Source organism: Aethina tumida, chromosome 7 (genome assembly GCF_024364675.1).
Source record: "Aethina tumida isolate Nest 87 chromosome 7, icAetTumi1.1, whole genome shotgun sequence".
Classification (NCBI taxonomy): Eukaryota; Metazoa; Arthropoda; class Insecta; order Coleoptera; family Nitidulidae; genus Aethina; species Aethina tumida.
The window spans coordinates 5,266,264-5,291,158 of record NC_065441.1 but is presented as its reverse complement, the minus strand read 5'-3'; the positions used below and the strand labels follow the sequence as shown (position 1 = coordinate 5,291,158).

General features: G+C 29.2%; 1 protein-coding gene across 2 annotated transcripts; it reads left to right on the top strand.

Moving 5' to 3' along the window:
- Positions 1–79: 79 nt before the first annotated feature.
- LOC109598391 (uncharacterized) lies at positions 80–23,380 on the top strand. 2 transcript variants are annotated; one of them, XM_049969648.1, is made up of 9 exons: positions 80–359; positions 3,767–3,938; positions 19,534–19,687; positions 19,744–19,958; positions 20,165–20,290; positions 20,347–20,438; positions 20,492–20,649; positions 21,098–21,358; positions 21,868–23,380. In XM_049969648.1, the coding sequence occupies exons 2-9, from the start codon at positions 3,919–3,921 to the stop codon at positions 21,880–21,882; spliced, it is 1,041 nt and encodes a 346-aa protein (XP_049825605.1). In that variant the 5' UTR covers positions 80–359; positions 3,767–3,918; the 3' UTR covers positions 21,883–23,380. The 2 variants fall into 2 exon arrangements, with proteins under 2 accessions (XP_049825605.1, XP_019869852.1); XM_020014293.2 differs by having other exon boundaries at positions 21,098–21,514.
- Positions 23,381–24,895: the final 1,515 nt, after the last annotated feature.

The following is a 24,895-nucleotide window of genomic DNA, read 5'->3' as shown; positions in this document are numbered from 1 at the left end:
CGCACGCGCGTCGCGACGCTCTTGCTTTCAGTCGTCCCACTACGTTTCAGCGTGCAGCATGTTCGAGCCGCGACGGCCGCAATCAACAATTGGGACAATAAAGCTGAAACTGAAAACGACGTACCGTTTCTGATTTGTTCGCAACACACACACAGAGACAGACGAACGATGCGTCCAGCTTTGCGGTACGGGGTGATTTTACGCGTAACGCGGTCCGGCTGAAAGGTTCCGTTTTTTTTTCAGTGCGGCCGATTAAAAATAGAGGAGATTTTGGATGTATGCACGGCCGATTTCGTACGGGTTTGTGTTTATGGGTTTCGTGATGGTTTCGTCGGTCCAATCGGAAATGTGCGGTTTAGGTAAGTTTCAAAGGACACATGCGAAGATTTGATTTGTTCGCCGGACAAGAACTTTATGTAGTAGACGGCAAATTTTTCATTTAATCCGAAGAAATATATATTTTCTGAATCGTGTCCAGAATTGATAAGGTTTATCTCTTTTGACCCATTTTGTACTGACATCTCTGTGTATATTGTGGATCTGGAACATCTTGGTAAACCCTAAACTTTTATTAACAAAATTATAATTCTGATTTTGATAACATAAACGTATGTTAATTTATTTTATTTATTATATCTGTACTTTATCTCCTTTCCGGAACTCAATGAAATTAACTATGTTCATTGAACAAATTATATATAGAAGTTGATTTATATGTACACTTCTATAAATACATATAATAATAAACCAAAAGCTCTCATAAAACGGATACAAAAGTTAACAAAAAATAAATAAAGACATTTTCCTTTGTAAATGACCTTTGTACGTTTTGAGAACATTACAGACAGAATTTTAAAATCATACTAAATTACTTAATCTTTTACGCAAGATGAGCTAGTTAGTTATTAAACAAATTAGTTATACTTAAATATACAAACATTTTTAATAAATTAATGAAACTACCATTAGGTTAATAACTTAGGTAATAGAACTTCTATTTATAACTGTTATTTCCCCGTCTACTTTAATCGACAAATAACACTGAAGGAAGGAACAAAATAATTTAATAATAAATATACATTAGGAACGAAGTTTGAAAGTACATTAGAAAGAAGACTAAGAAGACTTTATAAAAGGGAAAATGATAGAGCGTCTTTTAATAAATATAGTCGAGCCCACATCAATAGCTTCCTAGACCCTTTCATTCCATTCAGACTTTATATCAATATATAATAATAATAATATGTAAATTTAAAATTGTTTTAGAAAAAATAAATAAATCCTTTTTATTGCCATGAATATGCGAAGGGAATATTTCCAGTACATTCATATTAAACTTGAAATACAATTTATTTGCTGTTGAAAATACACTTTTTGATACGGAGCAGAAACGTAACCAAATGGAAATATCAAAGAAAGCAAGCGCAACAATCCAATATCAAAAATAAACGACTGCTTCTGAAAAGTGTTTTATAAAGAAAAATATTAAGTGGACTGATGTAAGAAAAAAAAAAAAAACTTCAAACATTCGCTTAATTTAAAAATAAGAACTAATAAAGGAGCTCGTAGAAAACTTAATAAATTGGGAGAAAAAAATATTGGAGAACGAGAGGAAAACAACTTAATAGCAGACAACAAGAAACTTATCGATATAAAATATTTATAGACAATGGAAACTCGTCGTTTTATAAAGAAACTTCTTTTACTTGTTTTAAGTTCTGACATGAAAGCAATTGTGCCATAAAATCATCTTTAAAAGGTATAAAATCAATTGAACTGGATAACATAGGAGTTATTATATGTTTTCTAAAAATGTTCAAGTTTTCAAAGGTTTTTGCTACATTAAACATTGTTAAATATAACTAGGGCTAATTTGCTGTCAAAGTTTATTATTTTATTAAGGAAATATTTATATTTGTAAGCACTAGAGTAAATTGAGGTAGAAAATGACTTACTAGCAGACAAAAAGAAACTTATCGATGTTAAATAATTATAATTAAAACTGAAAGTTGACTTTTTATAAAGAAATTTCATTTGCTTATTTTAAGCTCAGACATGAAAGAAGTTCGAGTATAAAAATCTTTTTCAAAAGGTGTAAATTATAATTGAAACAGCTAAAAGAGAAGTTCTGAAAATTAATTGAATCAATAAATACAGTTAAGACTTTGGTGTCAAAGTATATATAAACATTTTTGCAAATTAAAGTACAAAATAATTTAATAACAAACAAAAAAGATCTATCGTTAAATATTTATATTTAAAAATGGAAGTTGACTTTTTGTATAAAAAAACTTCATTTACTTGTTTTAAGCTTTGACATGAAAGACATTCTGACTTAAAAATGTTCTTTAAAAAGTGTAAAATCTTCTTAAATTAATTCATTATTACTGAAATAATAAATATAATAATAAAATATTATAAAAGTTTATGTATAATTCAAATATTATTAAATACAATTAAGAATTATTTAGTCAGTTATTTCATTTTATGGAATTATTTATATGTATTTTTCAAATTAAGAAGGAAAATAACGTAGAGGTATTAAATATTTATATTTAAAAATGGAAGTTAACCTTTTTATAAAGAAATTTCATTTACTTGTTTTAAACTCTGACATGAAAGGAATTCTGGCGTAAAAATCTTCTTTAAAAGGTATAAAATGTAATTGAAAAAGCTAAAAGAGACGTTTAACTTCTTAAAATTATTTATTTTTGAAATAATGTAAGAAAATTAAATTTTAATAAAGTTTTTGTTATCGAAGATAATTATTATATTTTATATAATTATTTGTATGTGTAAATATGTTTGCCAATTAATGGGCAAATAATTGGTAGATATTAAGACATTTGCCGATATAAAATATTCATAGACAGTGGGAGTTGTTCTTTAATAATGAAACCATAGTAACATGAAAGTAATTATGGTTTAAATATTTTTCTGAAAAGGTATATAATTTAATTGAAATTGTTGAATTAATTATTTTTGATTGATGTAAAGAAACAAAATGTTTTTAATGTCTTCAAATGTGTTTGGTAAATGAAATATTACAAAATATTATATAATAAAAACTTATTTGACATTAAAGCTTATTATTTATTATACCTTATCAGAATAAAATATTTATGAACAGTGGAATTTATCCTTTTATAAGGAAGCTTTCAATTACTTGTCTAGGCTCAGCAATCGTGTTTGAAAAGTTTTATTTAAAAGGTAATAAAGTGCAACTGAAATAGCTGAGAGAGAACTTCAACTTATTACTGAAATAATAAATGTCACAAAACATTATTAAACTTCATAGTGAAAACGCTTCTGGTTAATGGGACATTAATACACCTAAATTAAGCTTTCAAAGTTGAATGTTCCATTTAATGGAGTTGCAAATAAAATTTGTGCAGTACCTCCATAAATTTGTAAACACTTTTACAAAATGCGATTAAAAACAGTGCGGTGATGGAGAGCGACAACGTCAGTTTTCATTAGTCCGACGAACGAACTGATACTCCCGAAACGAAAAACCGAGCATTTTTTTTCCATGTAAATGCACACCGAATTAAAATCCATTGTTCCATTCCACGCCGCGTTGATGCGAAGTCTTATCGTGGACACGGTCGACGAGTGAAACAAAAAATCTTGGGGGTCGAGGGTTAATCTTCGTGAAGGACTCCTTCTGCGTGAAAAGGAGGAGCACGATAAATATGAAAATCAAACCGTTCCAGTCGAACTTTCTCACTTTGCATCGATTAATGGGGTCTACGTATTGTTTCAGATTGACACTTGAAACGGCGAGAGTTGCGATGGTTCTGGTGCCAAGTTGGACGGCCACTTTTCACGAGTGCAGTGCTTGTTGCCTTCGAGGTCGTCCCGTGGATCGAAATGTTCTTTTAATTTGAGTTTGACCCGAGCATTATTCGTGCATTGATGACATTATATTATGAAAGGTATGGTGTGTTAATTAAATTTTAGTGAGGATGAAGGTTTAATTCGTTGTGGAAGATCGATTCTTTGCTGAGTTTTACCTCGGGCTAAAATATACAACAAAGTTTGCGCTGTCAAAACCAGAACGTATTTTATTTAACAGTAAGTAACGTTTTACTGAAAATAGAAATAAAAATCTTAATTAAAAATTTATGTGTGTGTTTAAAGGTCACTGAATACACATTATTAAAATACTACAAAGTACAAATTAATTTAAACACTAAAACCAACTAACTGAAACTCAAGTTAAACAAAATTTTAAACTGTAATTAAATCCTGGTTAATTATTAGATTAATATTATAGATATATGACAAGTGTAAATAAGTAGCAGATGGTACCAAAATATCGGGCACAGTGAAATGGAAATTAATTCAACTCTATATAATAATTTATTAGATTCACGAGCGTTCTCGAATGATAAATGTACTCGAATCCACGCTCAAGTTTAATATTCTTTACTACAATTCCTTCGGATAATTCAGGAATTTAATAATTAATACTTTGAGCATATTAAAAATTTGAATATATGAATTTTTATGGCTTTATTTCATACAAACTGGGTTGTATTATCTTTCAGACAAGTAATATTTTATAAACTTCCATTTTATTCCTGTTTCACGTAAAAAATATGTATCATAAATGTGAATGAAATAAAACTTCAATGAGGGGTTGTAGTACATACAGTGTTATAATGTTTATGTTTTTCTGTTATTGTTGAGTCTACTATAAAACTGGTCAGTCTAATTTTATTCTTCTAACATAGATTTAAACATTCAAAATTTCTTTAAAAACTAAAGAAAAGAAAGAGAAGAAAGAGAAAAATATATGTAACACATTATTTTGACAATTCACATTAAATAAAAGAGTTATACCTAAAATATTTAGCATTTAAAAAAGTTGCTATAATAATGTACACCACTGTATTTTAGGATAATACAAAATTTAAACACGATTAGACCAAATAAGGAGAAACTTTAGAAAATAAATAGATTTTCTTCATTATCTGTTCCTAAATTTTCACCACCTTGTATAATTGTAACATAAACCAGTACAAAAACAACAATTGAACGCTTTACAGTCAGCAATGATGAATTCAACGAAATTTTACGTAAAGTGCACATTTGCGATCCGTTTCCTAAAATTCCACAAATACACATAAAACCTAAAAATACACCGTGAGCATCAGCCCAAAGTAATTAATGGTTTAAAGCAATCAAAGTCGAAGTTCACAAACAGTTTCGAAGCTAAATAATCGGGTTAAGGCCACATTTCAAAAATATTTACCTTCCACGTTTTTTTAAAAAAAATTGATCTACATAATAAATTTGTACTCGGAATATTTGAGTGAGCTTAAAGCTGAAAGCGTGAGGATGAAAATTGGGTCGGGATTGTGCAACTAATGCAACGCGAAAATCGGTGTGGATTTTCGGTCGCGAGCAAATTATGGTTGCAGATTAAATTACTTGAACGATAATGCACTTTGGTGGACCAATTTCATGGGGAACTTGAACTGTTGTTTAACCGTTCGTCTTACTTTCGAAGTTTAGTATAAATATTTGGACGTCGAATCAATCAACAGATTCTAATTATAAAATAACATTACTAGTTTTGATGTGATGTATGAATAGTAAATTAATAGTAAGGAAAAAAATCAAGGTTAATTTATTAAATATTAAAGTTCACAAGGTCAGATTTTATGATTTGTGGTAATTAAAACATTTTATTGTTATAGAGATGGTTGTATAAACTTTTGTCTGGTTGTTTTAAAATACATTTTAGCAGAGGAAACAAAATTTAATTATGACTTTCATTAAAAGTTAAAGCAGAACCCAATTATTTTGAGACTTTTCAATGTAATTCATACATATTAAAATTTTAGAGTTGAACAAAATAATTATTCCATACTACCGGCTTAAAAAAAATATTTATTTTTTAATAAAAATGACATATTCAAATACTTAAATTCTTGATTTGTTTTATGATTTCAAACATCGTCTTTGAGAATATGCTGAAAGTGAAGTTTAACTGTTTAACTTTCGGCGATTTAAAAGTAGCAGTAAATGAAATGAAGATCCTCCTCTAGCATGGAATGCAAATGAGCACTTCATGGATCATATGAGATCTGAACTCGTTGATCTGAACCATGAGTTGAAGCTGGTATTTCTGGTGCAAGAGTAGAAATAAATCTTAAATTAAAAAATGTATTTTAATGACTAAAGCTTTGACTGCTTCTTCATAAGAAGATTCAAAATGTTAAATAAATATTTGTCCATGAGATTATTATTTATTTTTGGCATTCTCCAATTTAAAAAAAAAAACCTTGAACTTTTTTCTCGTGACATAAATTTCTTGGTTTTCGTTTGTCAAAGTTTCTGCTGCTTTATAAGAAAGATTTGAATATGTTAAATGGGATCTACCTCATCTTTTGTCATCGTCATTGTATAGATATAACGATTGTATATAAAGTAAGCATTTTACTACTTTCAGAAATCGCTTTCTTCTCTGATTGGAATCCTTAATTACTTTGTCCATCTGAAAACTTTTCTCCCAATTTTGTTTTTATAGCTATTTAACTATTTCATTACATTGTACATGTTTCAAAAAGTTAAATAACAAATCGATAGAACATGTTATACAAACATGTTAATTCGTTTAAATTCAATCAAAATTTACTCATTATTGGAAATTATGAAAATGGGATATAGTAACAAAAACAAGAGAATATCAAATACATAAAACATTATGCGGATATATATCATAAATTACAAATATTTCAAAATCATCGACGAGTTTTCAATCCATTGTTCAACAAAATATTCAAAAAACGGAGCTTTAACACAAAATTGGCCAATTTGTTCATAGGATTATCCTTTCAGTTACCACCCTCGTTACTTGGCAATTGTGCAGTCGCCTTTAAACTTTAGTTATTCATAAGCACGAGCCCCAATTACGATTAAGTTAAACAACAACTAAGTTATTCGAATAATTAAAGCACTCGTTGATGTTCAGCTTGTATTAATATTGCAATTGAATTATGCATTAAAGAACCGCAATATATGCAACTGAAACGGCGTTTCCACTTGTGAGGAGAACCGGCTTTGAGAGCGTTTTACGGTCGTGTCGGATCATTAAAATGCAAGTGCGCTTTTGGTGGGAAGAAAACGGCGAAAAATATAAATTCAAGTTGCGAAAGAATTTTCTATAAGTGGTCCAATTTATGAGTGTTTTTAAATATTGTGTGTTTCTGAGGTGAAAGTCGTTTGTTTTCGTTGTTGTGTCCATTTTTCAAGGGTCTTGTACAAATTTTATGGCCAAAAATATAATTTAACCTAACCCAATCTAATATCATAAATATTGATTGTTGAGATAGTAAGGAGAACAGAAAGTTTATTAATAAATTGTTATTTTTATTGTTACATTCATTTTCATTTAAGTGTCTTATAAAAATTATACGGATAACTTTTAAAAATTTTAATTTAATCTAACTTAATCCTACCTAACATATTTCGTTTTTTTTTATTATAAATATTGTTTGTTAAGGAAAACAGAAAGATAATTAATAAATTGTTATTTTTGTTATTACACTCATTTTAATTTAAGTGTTTTATAATGGAAACAGGAAACAGGAAATTTTACATTGTATTTATTGTTATAGAACTTTTATGGACAAGTTTTTAAATGTGTACCTTCACCTAACCTAACTTAACCTAACCTAAGCCTTATTTTTCTTCCTGTGTGCGGCAGTAAAAGAGGAAGATGTTTATTATAATGGGAGTTCCGCTTTTAGAAGTCAACAGAGTGATTTTAAAGACGAATCAGAGCTGGGAGTTAAAGATAAGACGTGCAATGTGCATAAATCCGGCCAACTTTCAGCATTTACATCCATGATCTTTCTCGTTTACAAATACATATTGATCCTGTGTGCCGTACAAAGGCGGACTTTATTTCAACCAAGTCCTGGCTGACAAAAGTTCGTAGACTCGGGATAAACTTCAGCTCCGCACTTCGGCGCTCCGTATTCTCGCATGATTATCCTTTGTTTGTTATTCATGTATGTTAAACTCGCAAATTAATGCGACGCCTCGTTTTGGACTGCTGGAAATTTATCGAGGCACGGACGTCCGTCCGACAGAACGCAATTCTTGTTATTAATTTTTTTCCCGTGTCTTCGTCTCCATCAAGACAAAACGTTAAGTAAAAATAAATTAAAAAAAAAAGACTGAACGGGCACAAACATGAAACGAAATTAATTTTGGGGGCGTCGAGTTGGCTGAAACTTCATTATACTTTCATGAAAATTCATGCGGAATAGGTAAAGAGCGGGGCGCACGGTTTTTAATACCTTTGAGGTAAACTCCATGACGGGCATTTCGGAATTACGATAATTAATTCGTGTTTCCCATTCGTTTTTAACAAGTTGTTTGATTTGACCGGATGATGTGTGTATTGTTGGTTTTAATAATAGGACGGGAACTATTTATAAAATGTTTTATTGAATTTTTTCGATTCAAGGGAAATGTGAATTTAAACGTTGAAATGTCAATATTAAAACAAATTTATATTCATGGAACAAACATTATAATTTTATTTATGAATTATTATAAGTTTCATGTACTTTTTGTAGAAATTGCTGAGTCCTGATATTTTCTATCACAAAAATCAAGTTTTTATCAATAGATTCCTAAAATTAATTATCCTAAGAATTATCTAAATGAGAAGTGTTTAATAAAATAAAGAAAATTTATTTCATCTAACCAAAACTTAACAATTCATTTAAACAATTTTCTTCACTATTTAAGAATTATCAAATTATTCTCATATCATTTTAATGTGATATGAATCTCATTAAGTAATAGTCTAAACGAAATTCGTGACAAATTCATGAGATATTTGATCAGGTACCAATACATAAGTAACGCAACTGTAATTAAAACAAAGTTAAGTATAATTAATGCTCGACTACTCATGAATGTTTACATTACTGTTTCAATTAACTTATGAATTCCAAAACTTTGTCTCCATTTAGTTCAGCGTTTCTAGTTGTGAGCGTAACTATTAATCTTTGTAACCGATTTACATGGAGGATTATTTAAATTGGAACTGCTTCATGTTGGAACGAAAATAGAATAAAAATTGGTTCATTACAAATGGAATGCGGGTTTTAAGAGTGTTTTTTTGAAATAGTTCCAATTTTATTTCTTCTTTTGTTTCCATTCAGTTAATCAGACAAAGCTCTAAATTCAAAAGATAGGATTACATTTAATAATCATTTTATTTCTCACTTTATTTTATTTTTATTATTCACACAAAACTTTTTACATATTTCCTTTTTTGATACTTTCAAACATCAAAATGGAAGTTATTAAATTATAGTTAATATTGATTATTATTATTAGTAGTAGTTTCACCATTTTATTTTCTCAGTTAAATATGATTTTCTCTTTTTTTAGTATTTTTCAACCTTAAAAATTTACACTCGGTAAGATATAGCAAATAATGGGTAATATTTTTTAAAATTTGTTCATTTTATTGATTATTAGAAATATGATTTTCTTTCTTTATTATGTAATTGTCTAATTTTGATTTCTTATTTTTTTCCTCCTTTTATTTTAATTTTGTTATTCATACAAAACTTTTGACATTTTTTTCTTTTGGTACTTTTTCAAGCTTCAAAATAGAAATTATTATTAATTTATTGGTGATATCTTTATTTATTAACTTGATTAAATAGAATTTTCTTCTTTATAAGTACTTATTAGGCTCAACAATATTATAATATATATTTAATAAGTTGTAGTAAATGTTTAGCAACATTCTTATCTCTTAGATTAAACTTGAATTTCTTTACTTTTGCAACTTGTAATTCCAACTTTGTTTTCTAATTAATTCATCAAATCTTTTAATGTTTTATGTTTTTTTTTTGTTTCATACATAAGATACATTTAATAAATTGTGGTTGTAGAGAGAAACATTACTTGAAATTTCTTGGTTTTATTGACTAGATTAAATATTTATTTAGTTCATTCATTTATGTACTATAAAGTTTCAATTTTATTTCTCACTTCACTTTACTTCTGTCAATCATTCAAAACTTTTAACATTTTAAGGTTTCTTAAAACTCTTTTTCAAACTTAATCAAAAAACATTGTGCAAAATTATTAGAATTCTTCTGTTAATCACTTAAAACACTTCTGGTTTTACGTTGTAGCTGTTTATTTGAGAAATTATATCAAAAATAATACCAAAGTTGAAGAGAAAAATGTGTTTTTAAATAAACCATTTTAATCCAGGCCTCTTTGATTTTTATTCCTCTTCAGTTTGTTGTGTTTCTTTGAAATTTCACATACAATCGGGTATGAAAATAAATTTTTCGTCCGTTTTACCTAAGAATCGTGAATAGTTCGTGACAAAGAACACGGTTTCATTCCGCACGTATTTTCGTAATAATAAACCCCGGTGTTTCTGGCGACTGAATCAAGATATTAATGGCCCTAATCTTGGAACCGAGTCCATAGTGTTTCGACGGCGTGTCAGTTATGAATGGCATTGTTACTCTATTTACTTCCCACCTATTTACACTTCAATCGTTGCCGAACAAAAAAGCCACAAATTAGAGTCCTCTTATGCGACACGACGTGTTTAAGTAAGTGATTGATGGCTATTGTTTTAATTATGTTCATTAAATCGAACTTTTACGATCAGCTAGGGTAAAATAAAACAGAATTCGACGTTCTTTGGGTGGAGGAAAAATGTGCGTCGTTACTCATGTTTAATTTAAACCGTTCCTCAAATTGACATGTTTCCAATTCCGCTTTGAGCCACTTTCCAGTTTTATGAGTGGCAACTTATTTAAGAATAATTTTATTAATCCCACTTTCAGACGGTCGGTAAAATGTTCCTTTCTATGTCACTTTCATGTTAATCAGTATTTGTAATTAATTTTTAATTGAAAATGTTACAGCAGCCGAAATAATACGGGTAAACGTTTCAAAAACGGCGAGTTTTCAGCGGTAGGAATTAATTTCGACGGAACGGCCAAAGTAATTTCGACTTAAATGGAAAATATTTTAGTAATATAAGTACTTTATATGGAAATTACCGGGCAATAACGATTATGTTCCACGAACACTTTTCTTTTATGGTTTCAATTAAACATTGCACCGTGTAAAATTGCCCGAACGTTTGTATTTTATTTTCGGCGTACTAAATTGCCATTTCACATTGTATACATTGTGTACGTTTAAGTGGTTTTTCTGTTTGATTAGATTTTAAAAGCATATGACGGAAAATCATAATTTTTGTGGTAATTATTCTAATACAAATTAAAATGGTTTACTCTAAAGCAGTTTTCAGTTAATTAAATTAGTTTTGTTGTCATTAAGTCAATCATAGCTCTTCCCGTATATCTGGTGGGATGCTATTAAATAGTTTCATCTGGCCAAATATGGAAGTAGATTTAAACATTATCTCGTGCAACATGTTTGGATATAGGGAAGTTATTAAACTGCAATGAATCAGTCATTAGAAAAAGGTTCAATTCAGTATATTTCATAAAAAATTGAACAAATGGATTTCACATAAAATAAGCTAGTTTAACAATATTAGGTATGCCACACAAATTATTCTTTCTCTTATGAATCGTTCTACAATCGAGGAAAAATATTTTTTTTTTAGATCTGGGATAGTCTGGACTCTGGGATGAAGATAGTAACCCTTCATCAAGAGTACTTAAAAAACTAGTTTAGTGTGAAATGTGGGCCTGCCTAATCTAGCACCTAGTCCAGGTATAAAGAATTTATTTTGAACAGGAATTCAAAACTCAGATTGATTTTTTCTTCAGTTCCAAGAACTGAATGTTGACATGTATATACTTGTTTATCAAAAAATTTTTGATTATAAGGGTGATATATAAGGACTTTCAATTGCTGATTAATTAAAAGCAACACAGTTTTTTAAATTAAAGGTTGCTGACCAGTTTTGTTGGAATCATTTCTCAAAATATTTAATCAAATATTATCTTCTGGGTCATTTCCTGGATATTTGAAGATTACCAATATTTGCTGTTCACAAATCAGATGATAAAGACATTATTCAGAATTATCGACCCATTTTTCTCATTTTCAATTTTAGTAAATTATTTAAAATCACCCCTTCTATGACCATATTTTCATTCGAACAAAATACTTGATGAAAAAAGGTTTTAGTGATCTTCTGGATAAATTATTTTACTTCCAATTTTATAGTCATGAGCTATTTTCTACGGAGAATATTGTTGCCGGTTCTGGAGTGCCGCAAAGCACGAATTAGGGATCTTTATTGGAAATATTAATAATTAACAATTATCTAATTTATAATTCTATCCAGATTATTTCTGCTAATTAATCAAATCTTTTTAGGTGTTTTATATATTTTGTTATCTAGTTCAAAAATTGGATAAATATAATAAATATTGAGTAATATTACTATTATTGACTAAATTAAATATTTGTCCTTCAAAGTTTCAGTTCATTCAGGTCTTCAGTTCAAAACTTAAAATATGTTCTTTTATACATAATCACTTTACTTGTGCAAATTTATATAATTTTTTTACATTTTATATCGTTTAAAATTATCCATAATATTTAATAGTCATCAGTCATTTTCTTCTGAGTATTTTGTTGCGTGTTTTGGAGTGCCACAAGGGTCAAATTGAGGTCCTTTATTGTTTAATGTATTTATTAATGATTTACCTAATATACTGTCTTATTTGTAGATTTTATTTATTATAATTATTTATTATTTGCAGATAATCTCAAGTTTTTTACTGAAATTAAGGCAGGCCCAATTGTTGTATCTGTCTAGTATGTTAAAAATAAAATAGGATTGAATATGACAAAATATAAACATTTTATTATATCAATAAAGAAGAAGTTTCGTAGAGATGTGCGAGTGTAAGGGTTCTTGGAATACTTCCTAATATTCAGTTAAAATGTGTTGAGCATATAACCTGAATTTGTAATTCAGCGAATTGTTCTCTGGACTTCATCCCAACAAAAATCCAGTGTATTTTTCAACATCGACGCGTTAAAAACTCTTTTATTCCCTTGAAGCATTTCTCTGCAATTTACTACTCGGCATATAATGTTCAAAGAGTCTCCCTGGAATCAATTCAAAGAAAGTTTTCAAAGTTTCTGCCTTTTAAGTGTGATGGTACATTTTCTATGAGAGGTTTAAAACAGACAACTTTGCTTAGTAGACTCAATTGCTTTTCGTTTTTTTTTTTTATAATTTACTTTCTCTCTATTGATTACCTTCTGGTTCCTTAATATGACTTAATGTGCAGAGATGCGTTTCAAGAAACTCCTTGTGAGTCTAACATTCATTCAAAGGGGGATACAATTTAAATCTTTGATTTAACAATATTTTATTAACAAGAGAGAAAGAACAAAATTAAATATGTTAATCAAGATCCACAGTTGGTTCATCTCCACTAGTTCCTAATATAGGATCAGCTTTTTGTATTCATTCTTCTTCATACTTTTGAGCCTATAAAGGCTTTAACTGAGAGTACTTCTTACCTTTTCAGCTCAATCTTCCTACTCTTCTAAGAAGATTATGGGTTCAGCTTGATTTTGAGCATTTTTTCAATATGATTATTCTAATAGATCTTACTTTTTGATACAACTTGATTGCCATAATGATAGATTATAAATTACAGAACAATAATATTGTTATATTATGATTTGAACCATTAATGGATTTATTCAGTTTGACAATACATTTTATTTTAGTGTAGTAGTTTAGTGTTTAATATATTAAGGCAATAATTGAAGATGTGTTAAAAATAAGAATCTCATTAAAAGTATATTTGATTTGTATTTATCCTGTTAAACACTTGCAAATTTGATTTATTATCAGGCACTCGTTAAGACGATCGTTTTCACAACGACCCGGAGTCTTCCTCAATTCTATTAACGAGGAATTATAGAACCCATTATTTATCACAACTTTCCGAGGCGGTGCAATTCAAATGAGCAGTCGATTTAAACTTCCAAATTCTCCTTTTCCAACAGCAGTATTACCGCCATAAAATATGGTCGTCAATAAATTATCCTTGTAAATTTCTTAAGAAAAACCACCACTAAGTATCCCAAATTGTCCCGTTTAAAATTAAACTTGCCCAACTTCATGCCCATCCATCACACACCGTGTTGTTTCAAAAGCGGTTTCCATGTTTTATTAGCCCGTAAATAAAAAAACAAATGTACGATCTCGCGCATACGATTCAAAATTCAGCGGCAAGAACAAGAAATAATGCGGATTAAAAATGAAGGGGTGGGCCAAAAGGCCGCCGCCTCCGTAACGGCATAAAGGGCATAATTCAAGAGGTGATGTGTGAAATAGCGCCCGGGGGTATTGGGGGATGGTTCGTCCTTGTACCGCGGTGCATCGGCCATAAGAATGGGGAATCGAAATCCTTGAATTATGAACCGATGTTTGCCGCAACATTCGGGTCGGATTTTCGGGTTCGCGACTCGTTAATATTCACTAGGTTTGAATCGGTTAATTAATTTAAAAACAATTTTCGGGAGGGTTGTTGTGTAGATTATGTCTTGGCTGTTTGGATAACACGCCAGGTGTGTTAGGAGAAATTTATCCCATTTTTCTTTGCTTAAACATATTTATTTTATATTATTTCTTCTTTATTTACTTTAGTAAACATTGTTTGTAAATATATTATAGTTATATTAAATGTTCAACCAACATTTTTTTTAAATACTTAGTAATTTAAGTAACTAACAGTTTTATCTTTGAAATATTTAAAACAAATTATTATAAAATTATTTAATTTTAAAAATATCTAAAACAGTTAAATATACTTACATTAACATTTATACAACTAATAAAATATTTAAAAATAGTCTTAAAGTACTTTAAGCAGCTTTACCATCAAATTAGCACACATTAACAAAAAATATAAAAGAGAACAATACAAATAGCTAATAAAATTGTCTTCAAAATAAGTAAAACAGTTAAATATTCTTTCATTAAATATTGATTAATATCATTACATTTATAATAACTAATAAAATTGTTATAAAAAATTTAATTTAAATTAACTAACACTGATAAATTAGAAAATATATAAAAATGGATTAAATAAATTAAATATGTGTACTTAAGCTTTATAGTATAATGCAGTTGAGTTAAATAAACCGTTAATAATATTATTTTTAAAATAACTAAAATAGGTACATAACTGAAGTGTATTTATGTTTAAAAATTAAAATATATGGGATAAATAAATAAATAAATAAAAACTAATAACATTTTAAACAATTAATATATTACAGAATTCGTTAAACTTCTAACCTGATAATTAACTAAAATAAATAATTGATTTATATAGTCATGAGAGATTTTAATTTGTTTGTGTTAATTGGTGACATAGGTATATTTAGATGTAATTAACAGCATCTCTGAAAATTTATAATTTTGGTTATTAATCCGATTGATTTTTATTTTTTTTTTTTTTTCAGCAAGTAAATAATATTTCAGGATTACTTCAGTAATATTACAAATTAATACTCATTTTTAAAATATTGGTGAATGCGATATAAATAAAAATACATTAAAAAATAAATAAATTATAAAATACCAATAATAATATAATAAATTAAGTAAATAAAATTTTACATTAGTAAAATTGACAACAGAAATAAAATTATTTCACATTTTCTAAAAACTGGCGAATGCGCCATATTTTGAACTTAGTGGTGAATTCAAATTTAAATAATTTAGATACCATTGGGATAATTAACTGAAATATTTGGCTAATAGAGTATAACATGAGGACCTTATAATTAATTAGATATGTAGTATGTCCTATTATTATTATATATACATTAATCATTTAAAACAGAATTTGTTAATGACAGTTATGAATCATGATAGGATCATTTACATATAAAATATACCATTAATTATTCAAAATATTACCGAAAATTATAAAACAGTTGATTATAATTATTCATTTAATTAATTCAAATAGTTCACAGCCTCTTAACACTCGTACTAATCTCAGATTACATGTTAAGGATTAAGCCAAATCTCATACTAATTGAATAGGAATCCTGAGTATTATCTGGAATAATCCCAGAATTAAATTATAAATTAATACAATGGTTAATAGGTTTATTTTTAAAAAATTTATTGTTGTCAGACTATTGTTATTGTTATTTCCTAATGACTTATTTGATTGACACATTTATGTTCATGGCTCAATAAAAAATTCATTTGCGCCTTAATTTAAATTTCCAATTCTACATACAACGGAATAAAAGGTCCGGCATAAAAAGGGGACGTCATGAATTTTTTGATCAATCATTCGTCGTAAATCGAAAATTTTATAATTCTAATTGGAGCGATGATAAATTATGGTGGGACGGACAACTTGTTGAGGACGACATAAAATATATCATGCTGGTAGAACGCGACTTTCGCTGGATTTATTTCATTTGGCGTGGATTTATGGCCCTTGTCGATGAAAAATGATATCCTGATGCGGCATGTCTTTTATATATTCATTTGTATCAATAACATGGCTGAGATCATAATCGTAGTAGCAATAAAAAATGATGGAAATTTTAAAACAAAGTTTTTTATTAAACCTAAAAGTAAATTAATAGAAAATTATTAGAAAATTATTAAAACGTCTTTAGGAAATTATACATAGAATCATTAAGTGGTATATTTTAAAATTTTCAAAAAAACTTAACACTCTCGAATTGTTTGTTACTTCCTCTGTTAGATCCTTCGTGCAAACAAAGACTCCTTGTCAGTTACTCTATTTTTATCGTCAAAGTTCCCAAACAGCAACAAGTAAACGCTGACCTCGTTGTTCAAACTCCAAAACGAAAAAATCTAGCTAATCGGACAGAAAACTTTAAGCTTCTCTCGGGCTTCCTTTTATAAGCTACTCAAAAGATTTAATTTGGTTTTTATTTCACGATTGATTTTATACTACAATTCAATTATGTTTCCATTTTTGTAGGAGTTCCGTTGCTTTAATAAAAGTTCTAAAATGATTATCTCTGCAAAAATAAAAGACTTTAATTCAACAAAATCACAAGAATTGAACTTCCATCTGAATTTTTTTGGACATTGACTTTATGTTGTCACAAAAGTTTTAAAATATTAAAAATAAAAGATTTTGACCTTGCCATACAAAACTTTTAAACATTTTAAACATATTAAGGTCTAAAATATAAATATTTAATTAGTCCTTTATTAATATTCAGCTGATTTAACACTCTTGGTTCATCAAAATATCGAGTACAAAATGTCTAATCAATCTTCAATATCTTTGATTCTATAATTAGATATATGACAATGATACAATTCAACTATATTTGAATTTTTATGAAAGTTGACTTTCTTGTTGTCAGAAAAGGTATAAAATATCAATAATAAAGATTATAAAGACACAAAATTTTAATGTAAAATCTAATAAGGCTTAAAACAAACATTTATTTAGTGCTTTATTAATATTTAGCTAATCTAACATTCTTGGCTCATCAGAATCTCTAATTTAATTTCTAATTAATCTCCAATATCTTTCATTCTTTCATTAGATAATAATAGTGATCCAATTATATTTAAATTTTTGTTGTTCAAAAAGTTTTAAAATATTAATAGTAAAAGATTGTGATATAGACATACAAAATTTCAATGTAAAATATAATAAGGTTTAAAATATAAATATTTAGTTAGTGCCTTATTAATATTAAGCTGATATAACACTCTTGGCTCATCAAAATCTCGAGAACAAAATGTCTAATCAATCTTCAATATCTTTTATTCTATAATTAGATAATATGATAATGAAACAATTCAATTATATTTAAATTTTTATGGAAGTTGACTTTCTTGTTGTCGAAAAAGATATAAAATATCAAGATTTTGATAGACAAAATTTTAATGTAAAATCTAATAAGTCTTAAAACATAAACATTTATTTAGTGCTTTATTAATATTTAGCTAATCTAATATTCTTGACTCATCAGAATCTAATTTAATTTTTAATCAATCTCCAATATCTTTCATTCTTTCATTAGATAATAATAATGATACAATCCAATTATATTTAAATTTTTGTTGTCGAAAAAGTGTTAAAATATTAATAGTAAAAGATTGTGATATAGACATACAAAATTTCTGTGTATAATATAATAAGGTTTAAAAAATAAATATTTAATTAGTGCCTTATTAATATTTAGCTGATATAACACTCTTGGCTCATCAAAATCTTGAGAAAAAAATGTCTAATCTAATAATAATGACACAATTCAATTATATTTGAATTTTTATGGAAGTTGACTTTCTTGTTGTCGAAAAAGATATAAAATATCAAGATTTTGATACACAAAATTTTAATGTAAAATCTAATAAATCTTAAAACATAAACATTTATTTAGAGCTTTATTAAGCTAATCTAACATTCTTGACTCATCAGAATCTAATTTAATTTCTAATCAATCTCCAATATCTTTGATTCTTTCATTAGATAATAATAATGATACAATTCAATTATATTTAAATTTTTGTTGTCGAAAAAGTTTTAAAATATTAATAGTAAAAGATTGTGATATAGACATACAAAATTTCAGTGTAAAATATAATAAGGTTTAAAATATAAATATTTAATTAGTGCCTTATTAATATTTAGCAAATCTAACACTTTTGGCTCATCAGAATCTTAAGAGAAAAAATTCTAATCAATCTTCAATATATCTGATTCTTTAATTAGTTAATATCATAAAGATAATATATATCATTATACTTACTTATTATATTATTAATTTTTAAACAACCTAACCAACATCTGGTTTCTCATCAAACTTCAATATCTTTGATCTTTTGATTAGATGATAGAACAAAATTTCTTCCCGACCTAATAAAAGTCGCCTCGCCGGCAACGAATGAACTAAAATAACAAAAAAATAAATTCAATCAATCCGAATATGACAAACACACTCCGTCAGCCACTCGAACGTATCCACACGGAGCCAGTCGTCATGACAACCCGCATCCTGTCTCAGTGGCAAGGTCGCCGCGTACCGGGACCTCCACCCATATTTCGGGGGAAAAACTCGGAAATATTATGGAAATACCGGTCGATTGATCGTGTTTAATTGATATGCCGCGTCAACAGGTTCGAGGAAATTTGATATTTACGAATCTATTGCTCTGTTCGTCGTCGTTGAATCGATACGTCTGCTCTGAATCGAGTGTGTTATATGCCGGTGGCTAATTAATTTTGATTGGGATCGGGTCCTTTGAGACGAAGCACTTCAAATATCGGGGCGAAATTGAAGATCAGGGATTAAGTGCATGGTTCAATAAAATTTAACAAATTTGTCAATAGGAATCCCAATAAAGACGTCTTTGATGTCGCGAAAACAATTCTGACAATCCATTGTTCAATTTAATTAAATTGAGACAAACGTTCCAAAGAAATACAAATAATGATGCTTGTTCTCGTTTGGTTCATCATTTATTACTGTTGTTATTTCCAGGGAAAATTCGAGCGTAATGGACACAAAATGCGAATCAGAAGGGAATAGTACAGATAAAAATTTTCGAGTGGATCCGAAGGAATTCTATAAGACGTACGATGTTATGACTGGTATTAGGATAGCGGCCACGCTAAGCAGTTTCTTTGGCCTAATGGTGATACACTCAATTTTCCTTAACACTTCAAGTATTATATGCAATATTTATTTCAGGTAATCCTTGTATTATACAAATCAAAATCAAAGACTGAAAAAGCCCTAGAAGACCCGGAATTCACGGCGGCGGCGGTTGCCGAAGTGGAGGAGGAGGACCGTCAACTGCAGGCGGTGCTGAATCAAACCGCGTATGAGGAACTGAACCCCAGGAGGTCCAGGAGGTCGTTGGACACGAACAGTATGCCGCCCGGATGGATCAGGAACACGAAAAGGTTAAATTCATACAAATTTTAACAAGTTAATATCTGGGAGTCAGATAAATATGATGACGGATGTTTAATGTAGTGTTTCAGGAATTCGTAATAATTCAGAGATTTTTTGGAGACATGCCAAACCTACCATACGTTTCATGTGGCGCAAATACTTTTATTGAACGTTTTTAAGCCACAATTTATAAACCTGTTGTGTTCTTTAACAGATTTTCGTCGGTTGGAGGTTACAGCAGTTTAATGGAACCGCCGACGAGAGCTCTTCCACGTCTTCCTTGTTTCATCGACGAGGACTCACCTCCTGAATACGACGACGTATCATACAATTATAGTAGGTCAGTAACCTCCAAAATCATTTGCCACAGCCTTTAATTAACTTCATTAAATGCAGGCATTTAAATGTACCAAGGAGGTCGAGCAATATTACATGTTCGTCTTCTGGGAGCTCATATTTGGAACGAAGAGACTCAGCTGTAGCCTTAGGTAAATTAATTGATCAATAATTCTGATACATTATTGAATATTGTTTTGTGAAGGTCTTCCCGCATTACCAGCGCACAAATCAAAGTACTTGAGACGCCAATCGTCCCCGCTTCCCGAAATCTACGATTTTTATTATCCCATCGATATTAGAGTCACGCAACCGACACCTGGGGGATCACCTTGCGGAAGCGATAGGGCACTGTACGACAGGGTAAATATATCCTTCACTCCCAATTATTTTATTTTTATAAACGAAGGAAAGTCTTGAGCCGACATTAAATAGTTCTCCAATTTATTAAGAGGATAAATATCAATGACCTCTAGAAATGAAAACAAGTAAAAAGGTCATAAAACTTTGTTATTATTCAAACTGAAATAAGCAAATTCAGCTGTCATAAAATCTGCAGATAAACAAAGTCGTAACATTTCATTGCGAGGAAAAATCGCTCCTACTTTACTTTCAATTCGACTTTTGTGGCACGGCTAAAGTTCCCAGAGTCTAATGCAAAATCAATGTTTGCTTTAGTAAACTCTGTTGTTAGAAAATGATTTGTAGCTCAAAAAGTATTTGGTACTAATCTGTGACCCTAATGAAGGAAAAAGCTTCTTTCCTTTCTATTACTAATAATATAAAATATTTCTTTATATTTTAATTTTAGGTGGGTGATCCCCCGAACCTGAAACCGAAACTAGCGCCCTTGGCCTCGATAAGTAGCTGCAACACCTCCATAGGCATGGACTTCCCAGATTACGACGTGCAGTCGTACGCCAGCGACTCGGTGTTCCGCGACAACGACGACGACGAGAACACCGATAACGAGATCGAGGAGTTCTCGACGGACAGCGAGGAGGGCGCCTGCTACCAGAAAAAGACGGACGTCTCCACCTACGAGGTTGCGCAGCTGGCCGATCTTCCTACGGTTAGTTTTAGAAATGTCAGGTCGTCGTCGAGGAGTTCGCCGACGATGGTGGACAGTCAGGGGAGTGACAGTGTGCGACTTAGGTCCGTACGTGACGACGACGACAGGACGTCGTGGGCTCAAGAGACATTGTTTTGAGTTGTCAAACACCACAAAGTATGTAGTGACTGCTACTACTTCCCGTGAAGAAATTTAAGTACAAGACAATTATGGAAGACCCAATATCAGAGGAGTCTGCATCAAATTTTGATGTTTAAAACATAATACTGATAAATGTCTCAATTTAGTTTATGAAAAACATTTTAGAGATGTGTGTAATTAAAACAAAAATTCGGTTAATTAATTTATAAAAAGAATTTAATTTGGAAAACATAATTACACCGTAAAATTTAAAAACAGTAAAAAATAAAAAACCTATTAGTCAAAATAAAGATTAACTAAAAATTTATATTTAAATTATTCGACATCATTATAATAATTAATGTTATTAATGCATTTTTTTGTTTCAGATATCAAGAACCTAAATTGTCTTAATTTCCTTTAAATGAAATAATCATTTTGTACGAATTAATAATGTTAATTAATTGTTATGACCTGTACATAAATGTGTATTAACAGTTTTATAAGATTAATGAAAATCAAAAGTGCTAGTTTAAACTCAATGTTTTAGACACTTTTCTCAAGTAGGACACGACTTATTCTATGACTTCTACTTTAGTTTATGTAAAAAATAATTATGTCCTACGTTAGAAAAGACTTAGCTTTGTTTAACTGTTACGTAAAATATTTTAAAACAGTCAAAAGAATTTAAAACTCAGTTATCAAAATTAAAGAACGAATTAAAAAATGACTACCTTTCTATCTAGTTAGCAATGTACCCAATCTTTACAGGGTAAATAAAAAGTACATTATACAATAGTTACTTTTTGGTTTTGTAAAGATTCTCGTAGGTTATTATTTTAACTATATTAAAATATTTGCCAAAAAGATGTGATAGACTCTATCTTTTAATGCTACATGTATAGAGTACATATCAGTTCGTTTCTATTTCTTGTTACTATTAAGAGATTTTAATAAAAAAAACAATTATTGGAACTTGGAGTGCTATTTATTAAATTAATTGAATTAAATTGTACATAAACAATAAATAGTATTTCATTTATCCCGTAAAATTAAAATCAACAATTTAAATAGGGCTGTATAAAACAAAAACATTGTTTATAAAAATCGTAAAAAAACAATAAAATCAAAGATGGTATTTTATATAGATATATTCAACTGTTGTAGCGTTAAGAATGTACCAACTAGATTTTTGTAATTATTGATTGTATAGTTTTGAATGAACTTTGTGCACAGGAGGGATGGAAAGTCGGCCTATTACTTTTTTTTGTTTCGTAATTTTCCATTCCTTCTGTAATTTGTATAAACTGAGCATTCTGGCTAAATATTATTTTGTATTAGAATCTTATGGGACCACAAGTTTCCCAAGAATACGATATTTTTATTAATTAAATTAGTATTTTGTATTTATCCTTCCAAAAAAAAAAAATACTTACGAGCATTAGAAATGTGGAATGGCTAATAATGTAATAAAATTTAAAATTATAGCAACTTATTGTATAGTGACGAATTGGCACAATTGGATAGTGTTTAAAGACTTTAATACTTTTTATATTCTTGTTGACAGTAAATCCACAAATGATAATTACAAAAATTAATTTACCAGAATTACGTTTGTTTGAGTTGATGAAAACGAAACCACAAGAATATATTTTGTCTTTGACTTTTTAACAGGGCATTTAATAGTCAAACCAAGAGAATGTTGCGTAATGCTCACATAACCACAACAAGTTGTTTAAAGATAGAGTAGTGATTTTTAGATAGAAGGACTCAACTGTTTGCAATGCCTTGTTTAAAACCAAACTCATCAATGTGAATATCTTGTAGATCTAAGTGTAAAGAAGAGCGATGTATAGATACATTATTTTTATTATTTTATTTTGATCGTTATGTTATCGTTGTGTAAAAAATGCAATAAATGTAATAATTGTTAAATTGTTGTTTGATTATCGCAGACAATCTTTTGTATGGGGCAGGTGGTGAAAATTGACCGTGACTGGGCCGTATATGGCTTTGTATGGCGACTAGGTCGTGTGAGTCATTCCTCTCCTTTGCACACACGTATTCCCACCTTCGTTGCGAGGCACCCACTTCGATAATTGTTCGGAGAGCCTGACCCAAATAAACTTGCACGGGTCCAGATGGTCATTGTTGAAAGTATGAAGAGATTTCGACGATAAGATGTCACATACTGTCTGGATATGTAAATTCATAATTGTGTAACGGTTTTATTGAAGTTCCATTTAGTTAATGAAATTTTTGATCAGATGATCTTTATAAATTGGAAACGTTTCTGTTCCTTTATTACAACAAACCAAACTGATTTAACCAACTCATTAAATATTCCCGCACTCACCACCATAATTAAGGCTCATTAAAAATTTGATTAAAGCCCAAACACTATAGCTTTCTATGAGTAATATTAGTAGTCCAAACAACGATTTTTATCTGGTGTCGACTCTGGTGTGTTGTTAATTCGACATGAATGTCAACGACTTTTTCGTATGGCTACCAAATTTAGAGTATGGCTAATTATCGACTTGTCCACAATGCGTTTTACTGTTACCTGATATAATTAAAATGATACTTATTTAGTAAATTGAATTTTTATGTGTTCGTTACTCTTAGCACAAAAAATATGTGGTGAACTTTTAAGTTTTTGCCGGTGTTTCAAACGATTTATTTTGGGAAATGCACATGTTTGTATTAACTGCCCTTGGCACCATTTTGAGTAAAATATCGCAGGCAGTGCTTGTTATTATTTACTTGGACGCGTAGCAGGTTTGTTTTTAACAGTTTTATATCTATAAATGGCGGTTATGTGCATACTATGCTAATAAACGACCATACAAGAATTTCCACCTCAGTTATTAATCATGTCATAAGAAATATTCATAATTTTATTAATAATTGAGATAATTTAAGAGAAAGTCCACCACAAATTAATTGAAAATGTCTTGAAATTAATATTCCTGTTTACAAAATAAATTAAAACAAAATGCGGTAACTGTACACACACATATAAATATTAAATGCGAGGTATGTAATAGTACGGTAAATCGTCAATATTTGCATGGATGAAATCAAGTACATATTCAGCAAACGTGATTCAATATTAATAAGCCGAAACCATATTTGGCCAAATTATATAACCATACTATTTTGCTTATTCAGCATTCAAACCGATGGAACAATTCAGTTTTACAAGGTAAAATTATACATGTTTGAGGACAAACGAATCGTCCAATGTAATTTCTGACCACATTTATTAGCTATTTTATGCTCCGCAATTTTAAATGAAATGTGGAAATTGAATAAATATGGGTTTGAATCAATATTTATTTCGGTTTAAAACTTTATAGATTTTTCAATAATAAAAACCTATTCTTGCAGGTTTTTAATTATTAATAGATATAT

Bases quoted from the DNA above. Each gene is read 5' to 3' on its own strand.
- LOC109598391 (XM_020014293.2), top strand. From the start codon at position 3,919: ATGACATTATATTATGAAAG. The intron at 3,939-19,533 runs GTATGGTGTGTT...TGTTATTTCCAG, and splicing joins ATGACATTATATTATGAAAG to GGAAAATTCGAGCGTAATGG. The intron at 20,439-20,491 runs GTAAATTAATTG...TGTTTTGTGAAG, and splicing joins AGACTCAGCTGTAGCCTTAG to GTCTTCCCGCATTACCAGCG.